Here is a 19,463-nt window from a genome sequence, read left to right as displayed (position 1 = left end):
TTGTACAAATTTCCTTTCATTCCCTCAATTTAGTATAACAATTAATATTATTGCTATATTTGCTGTTTTTAATACGATTTACGTTGTAATATCCTAATATTTGTATCACAATCAGAAAATCAAATTAAAATGTAGGCATTTAACAATAGACGCTGTTTTTGCCAAGAAATAACTTGTGTAATGTGATTCGTAATAAGAGGCCTTGTAAAAACAGGAAAATTACAAGGAAATGATTAAAAATATACTTCCAAAGTATTGTAACCTACCCTACGGAGCGCCATTTTATAAAATGTTTAGTTGTTCTTTGTAGTAACTGAATAAATGATAAAACAATATGCGTCAGAAAAATATTTATAAAATATTCAATCTAATTATATAAAATACTAACCAACTAGTGAAATTTCACAACCGTTAGCAAACATAATTTATCGCAATCTCATTACATAAATATAATATTTTTATTAAACAAACAAATCACACAGACATGAATACAATTCATTCTAAAAAATAAATGTTCTTAATTAAATATGGGCTCAATTTACAATTCATATTTGCAATAACTTCTAAACTCTTTTTAGATCGGATTCATCGAAGTAAAGCCATAAAACTTATGACTCATATTAAATTACAATTTCTAATGAATTTACAGAAACCTGACTACTTTGAACTAATTTTATTATTTTATTGGTATTTATGCGATATCCATTCTTCTTTAATCATATCACAAGCCTTTTCGGCAATCATAATTGTCGGTGCATTGGTATTACCTCTTACTATTTTAGGCATAATAGAAGAATCTATAACTCTCAATTTCTTTATTCCATATACTCGTAATCTTGGATCAACAACAGCATCTCTATCCCACGCTGGACCCATCTTACAAGTGCCTACTGGATGATAAATTGTAGACGTATAATGAGTCAATAAACACACAAAATATTCGTACGTTCCCCATAAATACTGAGAACAACCTTCTACTGGTATTTTTACGAACGAAGCCCCACTTAGTTTAAATGCTTCTGTTTCTTCCAGGCTAACAGCGAACTTCATTCCTTCAACTAAAGCGTCTACATCTTCTTGTACTTGAAAGAAACCTGGATAAATTAAAGGTGATCCAAATATGGGGTCAGTTTGATTGAGCAAAATAACTCCTCTGCTTTTTGGTGTTAGGAGTAAAGGTCTTGCTGCCATACCATCATAGAATGCTAAAGGAAATACATTTGATGCTATGTATGAAGTTGGATCTGAATAAAACTGAGCAACATTACGCCCATCAAAATGAAATTGAATATCTGGTGCGTTCTCTCTAGAAACACTCGTTTTGATAAATCCTATACTATTCAATGTAGCAGTAGTAGCTAATGGACCGCTTTTCTTTGGATGTTGATCATGATATTTGTAAAGTTCATTCAACATTTTCTCACTATTGACTAAAGTGGATGTCTTATTTGTTAGTGATACAATTAAAGCATCAGTGGTAACATGATCTTGTAGATTATATCCAACCTTTAAATCTGATAATACAGGGATGTGAAGACTTTCTAACTCATGCTTTGGACCTATACCTGATAGTTTAAGAATCTTTGGTGAGTTTATAGAACCAGCACTCATTATCACTTCTTTTTTAGCGAATACTTTGTAGAAAACACCGTTTTTGTAATATTCGACTCCTTGAGCAGTTTTGGTAACTGGATCTATGATAACCTTAGTAGTAAATGCGTGTGTGATTATATGTAAGTTTGGTCTTTTTTGACGTATGGGTCGTATAAATGCTACGTTGGTAGATTGTCTTTGGCCATCTTTGGAAGTTGAAACATTAATATCTGTTCCGAAATTGCTTTCTCTGTTCAGATCTGTGACAGGGAGGCCTTTTTCTTTGAAAGCTTCGAGAAGCATAAGTGTTGGAACGTCAACATACGGGAACCTTTCGACGTTCAGTGGACCGCCAACACCGTGATAGTATCTGTCGTGAGCTTCTATATCTCTGTTGTTTTCTGACTTCTTAAAATACGGTAGGACCTGTAATAGAAAAAGGATTTTAGCAAAATGTATTCCATTCTTATAATATTTTGTTTCGATTCAAACTGACTACTTAATGATCACTATTTTCCCCAAATAAATAGCAAAGATGATTCAATAAAGACCCAGCCTATCAATTTATACTTCATTTTTAATATAAATTCAATCACAAACAAAGAGCATATTTTCAGACAGGATAAGCCATTTATACCTCGGGATAGCTCCATCCATGATTGCCAGCTGCAGCCCATTCGTCATAATCCAACCGATTGCCCCTAATGTACACCATGTAGTTAGTTGCGCTTGAACCACCCATTGTTTTACCTCTGAAAAAATATTTTAGTTAATGTTATTCAAGTGAAACTTTATAGAAAATTATTAAAATGGTCATGGCAGATTGTAATTAAAAATTCAAGTAAAACCTGACTGCCAATTTATGTAGCCTATGTTACTAAAACAATTATTATTCTGATGATTGTCTGTTATATGAAATAAAATTTATAAATAGGGCGTACCAAAGAAATACAAACACTCGCAAAAACATAACAGTTCTTCTTTCGCAGTCTGGTAACAAAATGTATTGAATATTTATTGAACAACTAGGAATTTATTGAAAATATAAATTAAATCTATAATAATTTCAAAATGACTTCAAGGTATGTAAATGATTCTGAGATTTAAAATATTCTTCTTCTTCATCCCAATCTATAAACAATCATAATTAAAACTTTTCAATTAGAATTTTGCATATTAAATGTGACTTAATTTTATATGAAGAAATTTAGCGGAAAACAGAAAGTGAAAAATCTATGTTATTTTTACCAAACTTCTGCAGTTAAAATTTATTTGCTATTTCATAATATGTGAGCGATAAATTTTTATTTACGGTCATTAAAATATAAGTGAAAACTTAACTTCACGCCTGCGATTTATTACTCTACGTTTAAGTGCTTACTTATTTTTAGAAAGTTACCTAAACCTACATGTTAGCATGATTTTAAAAGAGCAACTATGGAGTTTCTTGCCGGTTCTTCTCCATAGATACTGCTTTCCGAATCGGTGGTATTGTTAAAAATATGTAATGACAATTCGAAAGTGCTTCTAAAAGAAGTCTAATTGAATAAATAAATGTTTGAGTTTGAGTTTACATATTATATTTCAGTAAAAATTTTTCAATATAGTTTATAATATTTTGTTGTCCTATTTAAAATATTACGTGTGATATCTATTGCTTAACGTTTCGTAATTCAAAATTTACTCCAATAAAAGCACTGAATTCAAACTTGGAACATGAGTTTAATTTAAACATCGATTACGAGGCTAAATTCCAACCGCGTCCTCCGCTATGATTGAATTTATTTCTCACTAGCTGTGCTCCGCGGTTTTACCCGCAGTACTCTCCTGTTGGTCTTAGCTAGATGATATATAGCCTTCCTCGATAAATGGGCTATCTAACACCGAAATAAGAAATTTTTCAAACCGGACCAGTAGTTCCTGAGATTAGCGCGTTCAAACACACAAACAAACTCTTCAGCTTTATAAGTATAGATTTCAATGCTGTAAAACTAAATATAAAACTTAACATTACTAACACTAGAACCAACCTACTCGTATTATGAAACTATAACCAAAAGATTAAGTCCACAAGCAAATATTTTCATACGACCCTCTCATCCATTACCTCTTAAGGAGTTGAAACTAGTATCAAATAGTTTATGGCCTCAGATCCGCCCATAAGGCCCGTTGAAATGTATAAACGTTTGTGTAATTTATTTGGCCCTTTGCGCTAGCAGGGTCTTGTAATGTCAACAGCTTCGTATTGTATTGTTTAGAAAGTTTTGGCTAGTTGATTCTTGTTATATTGTGTTAGAGGAAATTATATTATGTGAGTGGTATGTAAATAAATTAAGGTTAGTAGGTACTATTAAAAAGTATAAAAGAAAGAAAAAAAACCACTATACCTACTTATGCTACGATATGTCAGTAGTAGATGTGTCGGTATACCGGCATTTTATGTTATTTGACCGGCATGTAGTTGAGATATCATTACGGGACTATTTCCGAGAATTCTTTAATCCTCTTATATTATATACTATATAATATAATATAGGTATAATATAATATTATAAAGCTAAAGATTTTTTTTGTGTGTGTTGTCCGATTTGAAAAATTATTTCGGTGTTAGATAGCCCATTTATCAAGGAAGGCTATATATCATCACGCTAAGACCAATAGGAGCGGAGCAATGCGGGTAAAACCGCAGAGCACAGCTAGTCCTATATATTATAGTAACAGTTGATGTATACAGTTTCAATTTTGCTTGATCATATTACATATTTGAATACTTATAGTTCATCCATCGCTCTATCTTCTTTTAGTTTATATCTAATTTCCTAAACTATTACTATATTATTACTCCATTCAAATGCTTCCGAAATAGGTCGTATTAAATTTAAATCCGTAACTTTTAGCACTTCTAGTTTTAAATATTTAATTCCCAAACACTACTTTCTCGTTCCAGCATTCAAATACTGAAATACGTCATATTAAAATCACAATCCACACTCAAACCACAACATGAAACTAGCGCAAACCAAAACTTCCCGACCATTTATATCTTGCCAAACTTCAATACTGAAAACTCACTAAATTTATCCATTTTCAACTGACATGCACAAATGTTTGAGAATTCGCCGCGATATATTTGGCTTATTACCTGAACCAGGCGCAAGTTTGGCCTCTCTGTGCGAGACAGGTCAATTTTTCTGGCTGGGTTCTGTACATCCAATCTATGTTGGAATTGCCCAGGGTGGGTGCTAGGGACGGTACGCTGGTAACATCTGGTTCTTCTGGACCGGCTTCGAGGAGAAGAATCTGGAAGTAAAGAAGAATTTTTGAGTTTTTTTTTTGCTTTGATGATGTAATGTTGTATCGAAAAGTAGTAGTCTTTGTATTTTGAAGAATGCATAAATAAGTGGATCTAAAGAATGTTGTTTTATTTAACAGTCTAATACATATACTAATATTATAAATGCGTAGGTAAGTAACTCTGTCTGTCTGTCTGTTACTCAATCACGCCTTAACTACTGAACCAATTTGCATGAAATTTGGTATAGAGATATTTTGATACTCGAGAAAGGACATAGGATAGGTTTTATCCCGGAAATCCTACGGGAACGGGTTTTTCTTTGAAAACGCGGGCGAAGCCGGGGGCGGAAAGCTAGTATATTATACATTTTAATTAGTTATATTTAGAAGTGACAGTTAAAAATATAACATAAATTTTTAGACATTGGTAATTATGAGAGTCTGTTAATAATAAATGTAATAAGAACCACAGATGCAACCATGATATGAGATTGAGGTTTAGAGCACTTAAAATAATTTATGATTCGTATAAATATTTTAAACCACGTTGTTAACATTGCCTGTTTTAACCCTATTCTTGGTACTGTGTACAATTTGATACATTCAACTTTAAAAAAATCCCGAGAATTTATCTAACGTTTTTTTTTTACTTTTATTATTTAATATGGTACAAAATATATTTATGCTCAAAAAATAAAAACTTTTGAAGTGCTTGCAACACTAAAATCGTCAGTAGAGCGCAAGATGGCTGACCGATCGAATGCGTCTACGCATCGCAAAGTAAGATTATAGTTTATTTATTATATTTTGTTAAAATTGTTTTCAAAACTAATCTAATTTAAAAACCTTGTTATATATTCTCACTACTAACGTTATTTTCCAATACCTAAATAAATTGTTAGTGCATGTAATCTTCATTGTTTTTCAAGTGTAGCAAATATGATACATTGCTAGATAGCGAACATTCTACATATTTTTAGCTGTGTATCAAATATGTGACATTGCCAGATTTGTAGAGATGTACTATTTCGTTAAGTTTTCCAAATCGATTATAGCCAAGGGGCCAAAATGTAGTCATTATGTATGTAAATTATTATTTTTTTACAGGTAATTTCACACTTAAACACGCAACAACAAAGAAGAGCTCGGCAAGTCGTAGCTCTTGTTCCAAAACCGGGAGCAAAATCAGATTTGGACGAAAGTGATACTTCTGAGGACGAAGTTCAATATTTCTCCTGCCTTCCTTACTCTGATAGCAGTTCGCCACCTCCATCATTGCCATCTTCAATAGAAAACCTAAATCTTCTCTCAGATGACGATATTGAGGTCAATGAAATAGTCGCTTCAAAGTCTTTAGTACAAGCATACAGTCAACATTCAATTCAGTCACCATTGATTAATCCTTGTTCGCCATCAATTTTATCGCCTAATCCATTAGCAAATGAGACCAGATCTTCGTGTCCGATACCATCACCTTCATCGCCATCTGTACTAGCTGCACCCTCACAATTAACTTCACCGCGAGTTAGTAACTTGAAGCGGCATCATCAGTCACCACCAACGTCGCCATTATTTGCAAATTTTCCTTCAACGTCTACTCGTTCAAAGAGACCTAAACTTGTCACAGTAAAACGCAAAGCAATACCACCTAAAAGGTTAACACCTAAATGGGGTCGGTTCAAATTTACTGGTTGTGCAGAAGTAGATGAAATCGTGTTTGAGCCAAGTGAAGAGAAAAGCCCAATTGAATATTTCATTTATATAATATTTCATAATTGTCATTCAATAAATGTTACAGAAAATGATATCAAAGATTTTTTGGCAATTCTTGTATAATATATGGGTATTCATAAATTATTACCAGCTTATACAGATTATTGGGCTAAACATACGCGAAGCAACAAAGTAGCTGATATAATGACCCTGAAGAAGTTCCAATTACTGAGGCGTCACTTGCATTTTAATGACAATTTGAAAGACGATTATGAGACTGATTTTTTACTTTATTGTATTGATTGATCTCAATTTACTAATCATTAAGATTTAAGATTAATAACATAAGTACTAAGGCTGTTAATTATTCTAATTTTATATGTCTGTAGAAGAACATAATAATTTTATATTTTACTAGAGGTCCACCGCGGCTTTGCCCGTGGTACATATTTCGCAATAAAAGGTAGCCTATGTCCTTTCTCGGGTATCAAAATATCACCGTACCAAATTTCATGCAAATTGGTTCAGTAGTTTAGGCGTGATTGAGTAACAGACAGACAGACAGAGTTACTTTCGCATTTATAATATTAGTATGGATTTTTTGTTATTTTACGAAGAATATTGACATTTTAAGTTTTGTTTTGTTACAAGTATTTTATTAAAAAAACTGATTTGTTTGGCACTGAAAAGTTGGCATTGTAGCAAATTAGATACATAGATTTTATAGTGTTGATTGTTAAGGGCTTGGCAATGTATCTAATATGTTACACTCAATAAATGACAATTTACTGACATTAATTTTTTTTTATTATTTTTTACCCCTTCTATAGCCACATACAAACATATTAAATAAGTTTTTTTTCAATTTAAAAAAAAAATTTTCTTGCCAAGTATAGGGTTAATAAAATGTTATTTTATGAAACGCTGAAATTTAGGAAATAAAATTATTTTTTACGCTCTGACTAAAATTTTAAGATTATTTAACCCTACATAAAACCTTATTCTATTATTTTGCAGAAACACAACATACAAAAGCAGTTATATCACCCAAAAGTTTATATACCGGCAAGTTTCAGGTGTAGCAAGTTTGTAAACTACGGCCAGAGCAATTAATATGAAAAATGATAGTCGACCTTCCCGCTCTCAAGTTTGATTGGGTTTTAACTGCCAAATGAATCACCGGTGACCCAGGCTCTTTATTGATTACTATGTGCTGCTCGTGACTTTGTCCATGTCAGATATTATACGTGTATGTATAATTATATCTATTAGTAACATTTCGCCCGTGACTTCGGTGGTCAAAATAAATTGCCATATTTCACTGTCTCGTCTCCTACTTCTAGACAAAAAAATCATATCATAAAATTGCTCTTGCAACGTGAAATAAAGACTAACAATCAAACATACCTTAGGATTAAAAAATAGTTTCACATGCAACAAAACGTGCAATATGTGACTTAAAATAATCAAAACAAGACACGGGCAACTTCTGCTTTTTATATTTTTATTTTTTATCTAGATTTCGATTTACCATTGAATGTAGTAAAGTTGTGTATGTTCGAGAATATTGCATGAAAATACCAAATAAAATATTTGCTTTTAAAAAAAAGATTAAAACAAAAGCAAACTTATTTACAGCCAGTCATAATTCCGATCATTTTTAAATTCTTTTTAACCTGTGCTCTATGAGAAGCGCGCGACCGGCGTCAATAAAAAATTCATGTTTTCGGCGACGCGCACCATATTTCAATTCATTCTTTTTTAAAAGTTCAAAGCGCCGGTGACAATGCCAGTGTGTAGTGGCCAGTTTGAATATTTAAGTTTCTTTTAGTTGCTGTAAAAAATTTTAAAAAAGTTTTTTTGAAAATAGAATAGATTTCAAATTGACATTTAGCGAAAATAATACGTCAAAAGCGAGATACAAATTGCTTTTTGCAAGTTTTTATTCAGTTGTTCCGAGTATTATATTTTGTAGGTCATAGTTATATTTCAAATTATTATTCTACTGACATTAAAATATATATTACCTCTGTAAATTCCTAGTATTCCAAAACTCATTTCAGCTACTATACAGGGTGTCCCAAAAAGTAGTGATATACTGAAGCTGGGAGGTAGAGGACTTAGAGGGCTATCCGAATCACCCCCATGTGTGTTATGCGATTTTTCGTATTTTCGGAGTTATTACATTTTTTTCAATTTTTCATCTATCGCCGAGTACGATGAGATTTTTATTTATGGTGACGTAAATTATTGCGCTAGATGCTTGATTTTTTTTGTGTGCTAAGCTGAAAGATAGGCCAATTCAGTATGGTAACATTTACTATCGTTAGATCTTCGAATGGAATAAAAAAAAGAATTAAATGCCAAGAAAGATAAAATTACCCAGTATGTTCATAACTTCAAGGGCCCATAAAAAAATAAAATCACATAAAAAAGGTTTTCAATTTGGCTTTTAAAAACTTGCTCTATCGATCAGGTAGCTACCATAAAAATTTCATTTTATTATTCTGAAGGCTTCAATCGAAACATTGAAATCTAAATGTGGTAAGTGGAAAAATTTATTAACATGATGATCATTAAAACCAATAAATAGCTGTTAAATTACCAGATTTTTTTTAAAATAGCCCCGCTGTTGCTCAATGCAAGTGCGACATCACCGTAAAAGTAGTCTTTTTAATGTCTGAATGCTCTTTTATCATTTTTAATGGTTTGTTCTGCAACTATGAATTTCCGGGTTATTTCGTCCAAACACCCTGTATATACATTACTACTTTACACTTACACATAATCGGTAGGTAGTCTTTGATAATTTCTCGCAACAAACTTATGTAATAACTCTTTTTCATAATCCAAAGCCAATTGATGTGCAACCTTCTTTGTTGTTTATTTCGCGTTGAATCAAACAACATTATCCAGTATACATTTTCCTACAAAAAACTAAAAAACAAGAACAAATGAATACATTTCATCTGTTAGCTCGTTGCTGCCACAATTCCCAGCAGTTTACGATAACGGGGTAAACAAGCGATATTCCATTTTTATACCATTTTACACATTTTTACATGCACTTGGGGCATAACGTTCAGGATCGCGATATAAAATGGAAACAATGCTGCGAGTGGTGTTTTAGTGCGAAAATTTTGAAGGGGTTTTGTTTTGAATAATGTAATAATTTATCTTCTACTTGCTGCGCCTCGCGGTTTCACCCGCATTTCTCCGTTCCTGTTGGTCTTAGCGTGATGATATATTATAAATTTATGACCTTATAGCCTTCCTCGATGAATGGGCTATCTAACACCGATAATTTTTCAAATCGGACCAGTAGTTTCTGAGATTAGCGCGTTCAAACAAACAAACTCTTCAACTTTATAATATTAAGTATACATTTACTGAATAACAGAATACTTATCAGTACTACGGTAACTAAAATTTTGTATTGGTTTTTCTTGTTCATTGTTGCTTCATAATACCTATACGACTTTTCCTATACTTAACGAATAACCTAAAATGAGACTCGGATCGCTCTATTGTAGTTGCATATTACATAGTATAGAAACAATGTATTATGGGAAATGTACATGACATCGTAACGATTACATAATACTAATTGTAATTATCACGTGGGAATATCGGCTCATTACAATTATTACATGCCTTGTTTACATTACAATATAGAGTTTGCATTTGATTCTCAAATGGTTATTATTATTTTTCATATTATATCTACTAATATCGGAATATTTATTTATTTATTCAAAATATTAAACATGTGTCCGCGTTGCGGCACCCGCCTTACTCTTCTCTTATTGGTCTTAGCGTGATGATAATTATATAGGTACCTAGTGAAATAATTTTTCATTTCGGGCCCGTGGTTCCTGAGATGAGCGCGTGCAAAAAATCTCTTCAACTTTATAATATTAGTATAGACTAATTAAAAACCTTAGTAATGTATGTATGTATGTTAATAATAAAGTTTATTAATTTCAGAACTACTGGACAATCAGGCCGTATGCAGTGACCATAAAGTGAAGTAATATGGGAGTGACTTTGTGAAACTTAGTCGTCGTTTAGAAACATGGTTATTTGTTTGGTATTCAATCCCAATGGAATATGTGGTGTAGTGTTTATTAAATTGGAACATAGAAGCTTTGTAGATTAGTACATTATCTACCTTGTGTAAAACTTATTTTTGTTCTGATCAGAAATTATTGTCTAGGAATTTAATGAATGATGCAAATTTAATTTCAGATTTTTCGCAAAAAGTATTTTGAGGCAGTTTAAATCATTTAAAAATTTATGTTACATACTTAAAAGTTTTAATTCCGAAATGTACTTGCAACAAAAAAAAATTCTTTCATCAGATATCAAATATAACGATAAGATGATAAAACCATAACTCAATTATATTGTTAATCACTGAAAAAAAAAATACACTAAGGGTGCTTTTCCACCAATAATGTGCGTACTATTGGTTATTTTCAAACACATTCCTCGCACATTATTGGTGTAAAGGCACCCTAAAATTTGTTTTTCTGAAAGAATTACTGTGAAAATTTTTGTTTATGTTTGTTTGTACGATTGTTTTGACAACGGGTAGTAAATGTTATTTTCACATGCATTCAATAAAATTTATATTGACATTACTCTTTAATATATTTGTATTGTTAATTACTCTTATTTGTAAACACTGCATTATTATGATGATAAATAGAGGATGTATATAATTGTAACAAATTATGTTCAGTGGTGCATGAAATTTCAATTGGCTGTATTACATAAGTAGCAATTAAACTGCAATGTGTAACATTCTGCGTAAACATTGTTTTACAATCAATCGTTATGTGCATTTTTATGAATTTAAATTAGGCTAAAATTTATGAGAAATTTAAAGTACATAGTTGTTTTAAAATATGGTTATCAAATGTTTTTTTTTTCTCAAATACATTGTGTAGTTCATTTTATTATCATTTTTTTCGGTTGCAGTTATGTTTCTTTGTATGGTTTCGATAATACGGCAGTGTGTGTACTGCAACTAAAGGATTAATTATTTTACTTATTTAAAAATGTGTTTGCTTTATAATCTGATACTGAACATAGTTACTATAAAAAAAAACTATTATTACTGTTTCGCAAATTACGAGTATATTTCATAATTACGATGTTTTTTCTTATTAACATTAAACTGTCAATAAGAATAAAAAACCTTGTCATATTTAGAACTACCTATCCTCAAAATCACGCCTAAACTACTGAACCAATTTGCATGAAATTTGGTATGGAGATATTTTGATACCCGAGAAAGGACATAGGCTACCTTTTATTGCGAAATATGTACCACGGGCGAAGCCGGGGCGGACCTCTAGTGCAAAATAAAATACACAGAATTTGTGCCATTTTCTTACAGCCCGAAAGAGAGATAAAGTAAAATCAATGTCAAGTTCAATAATTTAGGTTTGGGACCTTGAACTTTCTCGCTCATTGCCTCCGATGGTTACGTAAAGCAGTGCCAAACATATTGATGTGGAAATATAAATTCCCAAAGGTCATTGACAAAGTAATTGGATTTGATTGGAGAGGTAGGTAACTAGGTAATGGGTAGGTAAGTAGGACATATTTTGAACGTAATTTGTCTGGTATAAAATAGACAGGCGAAAACAAATACATAATATTATATTTAACGATAATACTAGCTTTCCTCCCGAGGCTTCGCCCTCGTAGATAAAGAAAAACCCATATAGGTCCATTACCCACGACATTTCCGGGATAAAGCCTAACCTCTTTTCTCAGGTATCAAATTAATTTTGTGACAAATTTAAACTACAGTGATACAAAGGTTTAGGGATGAAGAAGTCAGACAGACAGAAAGAGAAAATTACTTTCGAAACGTTATAGGGAAAGCTAGTTAATAATATGATTATATTTTCCATTATATAGAAAGTCTGGCGACTCATTTAATTGAACTACTAAAAGGCAGTCTTATTGCAACAAGCAATCTCTATCAGGCAACCGTTGAAAACATTTAATTCAAACCGAAAATCGATCAAACATAACCTTAATTCAAGTTCTTTGAGGCGAATAATTATTTTCAAAATGGCCACCCATTGTATCGATATTATAATGTTGCAAGTATCATTAACTCGCTAGGTCGTGGGATTTATGCAATTAGAAAATGTCTGAGAAATCATGATTAGTGTTTTTTGTATAATATTGTAGTTGATGGTTGTGGAAAACGCCCTTAATTGGAATGTTTACAGTTGATTTAATAATAGTTAATTATTATTATTTATAATGTTAATGTGAACTTGATATTATACGTCTAATCCATACTAATATTATAAAGCTGAAGAGTTTGTTTGTTTGAACGCGCTAATCTCAGGAACTACTGGTCCGATTTGAAAAATTCTTTCGGTGTTAGAAAGCCTATTTATTATAGGCTATATATATCATCATGCTAAGATCAACAGGAGCGGAGCAATGCGGGTGAAACCGCGCGGCACAGGTAGTGTAATATATAGCTAAGGATATAATATGACGCTCTTTGTTTTTTTTAATAAATAATTATTACGGGATTTTTCTACTTTAGACTAAAAGCTAATTAAAAGTATACCAATATTGTCTTTTGAATTTTTATAATGAATTCAAGTAATCGTCAGGAATTCAAAAATCTAGTATAGGTCTATACCTATGTATCTAGTATATAAAAATCTAGGTATTTATTAGGGTTAAAAGGTAGGTATCAAGCCACGTCAAAATTTACTTTTAAAAAATATACCTACCAAGTCAAATTAAGGCATAACCTTCATTTTTCTGGCAGTAATTGAATACTAAAACTGCTCTACTGCGCGTTTTTCATATTACGAAAATAGATTTCCAATTAAATATTATACTTGACCTTTTTAGAAAATAGAATCATTAACAATCCTAACATCGAAGTAAAAAAAATAATAGAATAAGGCCCTTCACTTTTTTAAGTATTTCAAGGACTAAGTAAATCAACTTTTCTGAAATACTTCAAAATTTAACATAGTAAATCAAGAAGCAAAATCATAATCAGGAATTATTTACAGTTACAATATAAGGGAAAAACAAAAGTATTAAGAAGACAAACTGAAGCCCTTGAAACATTTCAAGGACTTACTTAGTAACTCAATATAGGTAATATCATAGAAAAAACAGGCATCCACTAGTATAAAAATCTCTACCGATTTTAACATACATTCGAGGCTTAACCTGTGAGTACCGTAACATTTTAAAAACATTCATACGAAGGCATTTCATATTTATTTTGAGCAAATAAATTCAGTGTTAAATTGAATATCATATCAGAGTTAACTTTTCCGTCGAGTCGTGACGTCTGGACAGACAACCGGCATACCTATATAACTTCATTTTTCACTTTTTAGGGTTCCGTTTTGTATTTGGAAATACAGTTTTTTTTTTGTATGAGGTAAATGAGCACCTGATAAATTATATTTTTGTCATATTGTTTGTTATTTCGTAAATATTCCTCCAGAACCTTACTTATTACTGTATTCTGCTATGCAGATGCTATGAATTCAAAAGAACTAAACGAACGAAAATGTGCATTCCAAATACATCTATACTACTATTTGTCTATTTATTGTGAAGATCTCTCCTCAGAGTTATGACACTATTAAATTATGTTCATTTTTATTATTTGGTTCACAACTTGGAATTGACATAAACAAGCTTAAAACTATAATTACTAAAACATTTGCGGTGCAATTCCTAAATTAGTGAGCACATCCTGCATAGTGAAACTGCTTATACTATAGCTATAGCTATGCTTAAAAGAATTTATAGCATAAAACGTGCATTAATTGTAAAGTTTTACTTTAGTTTCTTCTACGAACCCTTGACATTTAGGGCCGATTTTTCAATGCTTGGATAAAACTTATCCGTCCAATAAAGTATTACACGATAATATTAAAATGTCACGTAAACTGTCAAATACGGGCAATTAGAATACGTTTTTAAAATGGTAGTTTTATACATTATTCGACGAATAAGTTTTATCCAAGGATTGAAAAATCAGCCTTACCGAATTAAAATCTTTACCTAATCGTTATTGAAGAAGAATTGTTGTATTATATTCCAAAGAAATTCTTCCTTATCTCAATGATAGGAATCTTTGCGTGACTACATTGTTTTGCAAACTAACATTGTAGCGCAGTAATAATTGTTTTTTTCCTTTCAAATATCAAGGTTGATTACTGATATCTGATATAGGTGACGCGTGTTTGGAAATATTTAGATTATTGGAAAGTTTTTTTTTTCGAAAAAACCACTGTGGTCATGTTGTCATACAATCTAGTTATTTCTCTGAATTACCTAAATTAATTATATTATACTATAAGTGACATTTCGATATAATAATATATTTACGACAATTTGGAGAAATAGTTACACAAGCTCAAATAAATTACAAAAAAAAAATGTTTTTCCTTGACAGTGACAGTTTTTTTTTATTTAATTTTAATTTAATATCACTACATAGTATAAAACAAAGTCGCTTTCACTGTCCCTATGTCCCTATGTCCCTTTGTACGCTTAAATCTTTGAAACTACGCAACGCATTTTGATGCGGTTTTTTTTAATAGATAGAGTGATTCAAGAGGAAGGTTTATATGTATAACAACATCCATTAAATAGTGGAGAAGTACTGTTATTTTTGAGGTTTCTAATATTGTGATGTCGTAAAAAATTACATTTTTCCGCTTACATTGCAAACGCAGGCTGAACCCTACGAGTTTTATCAAAATAATGTACTAAGTATTATACACATTAAAAAGGTCTACAGAAAAGCCCGCGATGGTATATGTCTATCTCTTATGGATAACCCACAATAACTTTTGTTTGTCCTTTACTTTTTACGACAAATAATAGCTAAATTTCGAAGCGATTTTAACCAATACAGCATTAATCCTTAACCAATTAAATACCTTGAATACATTGTTCATTTAATATAGATCTATATGGCCCTTTACACCGTATGATTTAAGTGAATATTTTCGAAGATATTACAGATTTAAAAATTGCGGGACGTACCGTTTGCGGCGGTGCCGGCCGCCCGGCTATATATTTTATACCCGTGCGAAGCCGGAGCGGGCCGCTATGTTTTTATATACAACGTTCACAGTTTTTCTGTAGTGTATTTAGTATCAGCATTGCACCCGTGCGAAGCCGGGGCGGGTCGCTAGTTAGGTATATTGTTACTCAGCAGTGTGTTAAAAATAATGTTATACCATTTTCTTTCCTCTTATAAGACTAACATAATAAAGAAGAATACTAAGTACCAAACCACACCAAAAAGACTAAAACTTTCTTCAACCATATTTTGCATTTAATGTACCTAACTCCTAAGTAATACATATAACAAGTAATTTAATGTAAGTAATTTGTAAAATATGCTCTTAATAATAACCTACAAGGTAGGTATAAAGACTCAACAATCATAGTTTTCTCAAGAAAAGAATGCCGTAAGAATGCCTGAGAATTTTATAGTAACATTATTTATCTTCTTCCTGACTTTACACTCCTGATTTAACTTCCTGTTCTTATATTATTCCACTTATAAAAATAAATATTATTTCACGTAAAATTTCAAAAGCATTCAGAGTATTAGTTAGTCCGAAATGAAAAATTAAAAGATTACTGCGGAAAACAAAAAAATATTTTAACTTTATATCTACTGAGGGAAAAGAGCACAAAATTTTAGTTGAAAATATGATATTTCGAGTAGTGAATCCCTTTGTAAAAGAGTCATGGAATATACTAAAATATTATAATATAGCTGTTCCTAGAATTCAGTAATACAGTACTACGTTTTAAATTCTTACTATAATAATAACTTATTTAAAATATTGGTATGAATAATGAATATCTCTTAGTAGTACCTACTGTAATACATATGTATCTTCGCTTGAACTCGGCTTGACAAAGCGTGTCTAGATAATATTATTAAGGAATATCTTTAAATATAAGAATCACTCTAGGCACTTATATTTGATTGAATAATATCTATAGAAGTGGTTTAATATTTATACAAATATATTAAAATGCACATTACCTTCCATTTCTTCACTTCAGATAATCTGTTCGCGATAACACAGCCAGCGGACCCCGCACCAACAATTATAAAATCATAATCACCGATATCCCTTTTCCTTCTATTCTTTTTAATTTTCTCTTTTTTAATCTCCTTAACTTCAACTTTCTTAGAACCCGCCAAATCCGAATCATACGGCCTTTCAAAATTAAATTCGAAAATCGGCTCCTTATTCGAATACCGTCCGTTGTAAGAATCTTCAAAATCGAATTTCGGAAAATTTAAACTTGAATAGTGATTTCCCAATGTCGAACCTATATGCGGTGGGTGAAGGTCGAAATTCGATTGCCGCGTCGAGTACGGAATTCGAAATGTTTCGGAAACAGGCGGGTGCGATGGGAATCGTACATTCGAGTAATATGTATCATGTGAACTCGAATATGGGTTAACCTTTGAATATATATCGTCAATAGATTTTCCGAATAACTGCGTCACTAAAGCGAGGAACACGTATCCAGTGTGGGAGCATTGGGTTAAAGGAGATTGCGCTGTAGCACAAACTGGCGCCACATCCGGAGGGATCCATGTTGTAGACATTTTAATGCACACACAGACAAGCACTAGAACATTTTAAGCGAATAATCGATTAATCGTTACGGTTCCTGGCTGTCAATAAAATTAAAAAAAAGAACACTAAAAATAGAACGCGGCGCGGTCAATTCAAATTTTGTACAAAGGAGTTTATTACAAGGGAGTTCTATAGGTATATTTTTTTTTGTTTTAATTTTTTTTAATTTTATTTGTGACAGATCGGGTGAACGTTCTACAAGCGACTGATTGCTAGCATAATGCGCGGGTGGTAATAATTTCTTCTAAGCTTGATATGAACTGATTAACATTTTCAATGCGCCCTGGTTTATGTTTTTTTTTAGATTCAATGACGTTGGATAGTTGCAGGCTAATTGCATAATGCAAGTTAGTAATTTGATTGAATTTGTTGCCGAAAATTGAATAATGGCCGTAATGCTTGCATAGTGTTGAAGATTGATTTTATTGTCTGTTTAATGTAGTAGAAACGAAACGGCTTCAGTGACATTCACCTAATTGGTTTTTGGTCACAAGGTTACTATTGCATTTTTTGCAAAATAGTATGCAATTTGTGTATAACTTCGATTGATAGCTAAGTAAGCTAATTAGGTACAGTAACATTTGGTGGAATTTCTGTGATAATTAAAATTCATAATTTTATTAAAATTAATTATTAATTTCTTTTTTATTTATTTATTAATTACTAATAGGAGCTTGTTTCTGGCTAGTTTAAAAATAGCCGTTTGAATCACCATAGCATACAAAATATAGCTTTGAATTAGATCATTCAGTAGGCAACTCGTTAAAAGGAAAAACCGCGTCAAACAAGGAAACAAACAGATGATAATGAGGCTAAAGAGCGAAATACTCGAATCGAAATTACTTAATACTTTTCAACAAATTGTTGCTATTTTAGGATTGAAGAAATTTCATATTTGTGTTTAATCAATGAATATTAATTATCAATATTCATTGATTCAACACATACATGAACAATTTATTTTATTTAATAGGTATGTGATCAATTATTTATTCAGGTTATCTAGTGCGATTTATTCTGCAGTTCCACTAACACTAACAGATAAATTCTTTAACATTCCTAGTAAACTTACAAGCAGTTTTAATCAAGGATTTTACTAAAGACCTTTTCGCAATACACAAATACTCAAATGATAGCATACTTTGTTATATTCAAGTCCATATTCAGGATAAAAGCGATCAAATGAACATTGATATCGCGAATTCACAGAGAATTAATTCTAGGAAGTTCCATAAGTTTTGCTCCAACTTTATCTATCACTATGATTTTCGATACAGATGTTAGATCTAATATGAGTCTTAATACAGTAGCTATAGATTCATTTTTGGGTGAATCTAATTCTGGATTGTGAATCCATTGTTTGAAGTTATTTGTAGTGCTCCACAATTAAATTTCAGAATAACGCCTTTTGATTGCGCGTTAGGAAGTGGAATGCGAGTTGTTATTGTGTATCTCACTTCCGCGGCTTGTTATAATCTGTAATTGTCTTGTTAATGTGTAATCACACCTTTAGATGTATATTAATTTGTTCAATAGTTAGCGAATATTGCTTAATTTCCTCTAACCCAATATTGTCTGTTTGTTTCGTTCACAGGTTGCATTAGATTAGTAGTAATTAGTGAAGTACCATGTCCCCTAGTGGGGTAAGGGGCAGTGCATCTGTTTCACTGATCGATTTTTTAGGGACAAGTAGGTGATCAGCCTTCTGTGTCCTGCTAGACCGAGACATTTTTTTTCTCTCTCTCCACCGGGAATCGAACCCAGAACCCCTCGGTTCTTCGCTCACGCGTCAACCACTGTACCAAGGAGGCGGTCGGTGGCGGAGGAGATTAGTAGTAGGTATAGTTTATTTCCTAGCGATATAAAGCTACATTATATTATGCAAAGTATTATATTGTATTTATCATATTTTTTTATTCTATTTAAAATTCAAATGAAAACATGTGTATCTAAAAGTGAAGTGTGAGGTCGCGTCGTCTACAAGGGTACGTCTATACCATTTTTAAAACAAGAAAAAGTACACAAATAAATTAAAAAGTGTGTTTATTTATTTATGAACCTTCATTAATATATATTTTCTATTTAAAATAATCAACAAAACATACAAACAACCATATCTTTTATGATTAGAAAAAACAACTGCAACAAAAAATACCTCTTTTTCAG

At 31.7% G+C, this 19,463-nt stretch overlaps 1 protein-coding gene and 1 pseudogene across 1 annotated transcript; one reads left to right on the top strand and one right to left on the bottom strand.

Annotated features, from left to right (window-relative positions):
* Positions 1-110: 110 nt before the first annotated feature.
* Positions 111-17,546, bottom strand: LOC149478370 (glucose dehydrogenase [FAD, quinone]-like). Its single transcript, XM_089709498.1, has 4 exons — positions 16,691-17,546; positions 4,736-4,893; positions 2,231-2,345; positions 111-2,019 (listed from the first exon to the last, which is right to left on the bottom strand). Exons 1-4 carry the CDS (start codon positions 17,264-17,266, stop codon positions 682-684), a joined length of 2,187 nt encoding a protein of 728 aa, XP_089565624.1. The 5' UTR covers positions 17,267-17,546; the 3' UTR covers positions 111-681.
* Positions 5,632-6,980, top strand: LOC149478371 (uncharacterized; annotated as a pseudogene).
* Positions 17,547-19,463: the final 1,917 nt, after the last annotated feature.

The sequence above is a fragment of the Colias philodice genome, chromosome 22 (assembly GCF_061535455.1).
Source record: "Colias philodice isolate Cphi_HAF_F1 chromosome 22, ilColPhil1 Martin Lab GWU primary, whole genome shotgun sequence".
Classification (NCBI taxonomy): domain Eukaryota; kingdom Metazoa; phylum Arthropoda; class Insecta; order Lepidoptera; family Pieridae; genus Colias; species Colias philodice.
Note: the sequence above shows the minus strand (reverse complement) of the source record. Positions and strands in the feature narration are given on the sequence as shown.